Source organism: Penaeus monodon, chromosome 33 (genome assembly GCF_015228065.2).
Source record: "Penaeus monodon isolate SGIC_2016 chromosome 33, NSTDA_Pmon_1, whole genome shotgun sequence".
NCBI classification, from domain to species: Eukaryota; Metazoa; Arthropoda; class Malacostraca; order Decapoda; family Penaeidae; genus Penaeus; species Penaeus monodon.
Genome location: NC_051418.1, coordinates 5839035 through 5840264, shown reverse-complemented (window position 1 = coordinate 5840264; position 1230 = coordinate 5839035). Strand labels below are relative to the sequence as shown.

Below are 1230 nucleotides of genomic sequence, written 5' to 3'. Positions count from 1 at the left end.
CACAGTTCCCTATCATCATGGGTAATATAGTTCATACTTACATAAAAAGAAAAAACCCTGCACGCTATAAATCAGGAAAATCACCATCTTTTAATAATCCTTTGTTTTACATTAATATACTGATACTAAAAAAAAAACTTATCTGTCAGATTTTCATTCAACAATATCTATGAAAGTATACCTGTTTTATGATTAATATTCAAATACTGCGACTACTTTCAAAATGGCATTTACTAACATCAATCTCGTACAAACCTGGAAGGTGAAGGGTTCCAAGAGATGCAAGAACAAGAGACCTTACAGTTAATCTCATACTGAAGGGACCACTGATTCAGGTTCATAACATCAGGGGCTTCATAGATCCTAACCTAATGGATGTAGAAAAAATTAATGAATAATCAAACCTAAAAGAAATGAAACGTGGACTGAGAATAGCTTATTTTAGTGTGTGGAAGTAATACATTTTCGTCACTCAGGAGCCCTTTATTCAATAGTTTTCTACCAGAGGGACAATTTGTATTAAATGTCATATTAAATGTTTGTGCTTTGACTCACCACACCATCAGCAGAACATGTGGCTAACTGGAGACCTTGTTGTTTTGGAGCAAACTTCACATCCATTACAGATGTCCGAGAATCCACTAGGTTTGTTCGCCTGGTCCATGCACTGCGAATTGCATGGCCAGAATCGTTCACTGTTGGTTTAGATAAAATTCTCACTTGTCAGTACATACAGACAGTCCAATGTCTTTTACAATATATAATCAAAATCACTAAGAATTTGCCATCACTCCTGCAGATCACTTCTGAGTTATATTTAATATCAATTTTTTTTTTTTTTTTGGTACATACATTTGCATGTGTGCCTTCATGCATAGCCAGTGATAAGTGAGTTCATAATCATTCAACATATAAAAAATAGCTATACAACATCATACAAAGATATAAAGTTCTACACAAACCTGTCTCTTCCCAGACTGCAGCTGCACGGTCAAAGGAACAAGTGGCTATGATCTGGCCAAACTCAGGGTGTGCCCATGTCACTTTCCAGACAGGACCACAATGTGTCTTCCAGGAACTAGTGCAAACCCACTCTCCATTTTCTCCCAGATCCCAGATCTACAAGAGAGAAAAAGGATTGAAGACCCTTTCAGAATCTGAAACAATAACCTTATTGCTTTTATCTTTTGTCATGGGTGGTCTGGTTGTCCCAGTTGTCAGCCCTTTATC

At 36.7% G+C, this 1230-nt stretch overlaps 1 protein-coding gene across 1 annotated transcript in view; it reads right to left on the bottom strand.

Annotated features, from left to right (window-relative positions):
• LOC119593960 (nucleoporin SEH1-like) overlaps positions 1 to 1230 on the bottom strand; it is a 14181-nt gene that overhangs the window by 9930 nt on the left and 3021 nt on the right. Inside the window, 3 exon segments of the mRNA XM_037942979.1 lie at positions 256 to 368; positions 556 to 695; positions 963 to 1119. Of these exon segments, the coding sequence (XP_037798907.1) occupies positions 256 to 368; positions 556 to 695; positions 963 to 1119 (410 nt within the window).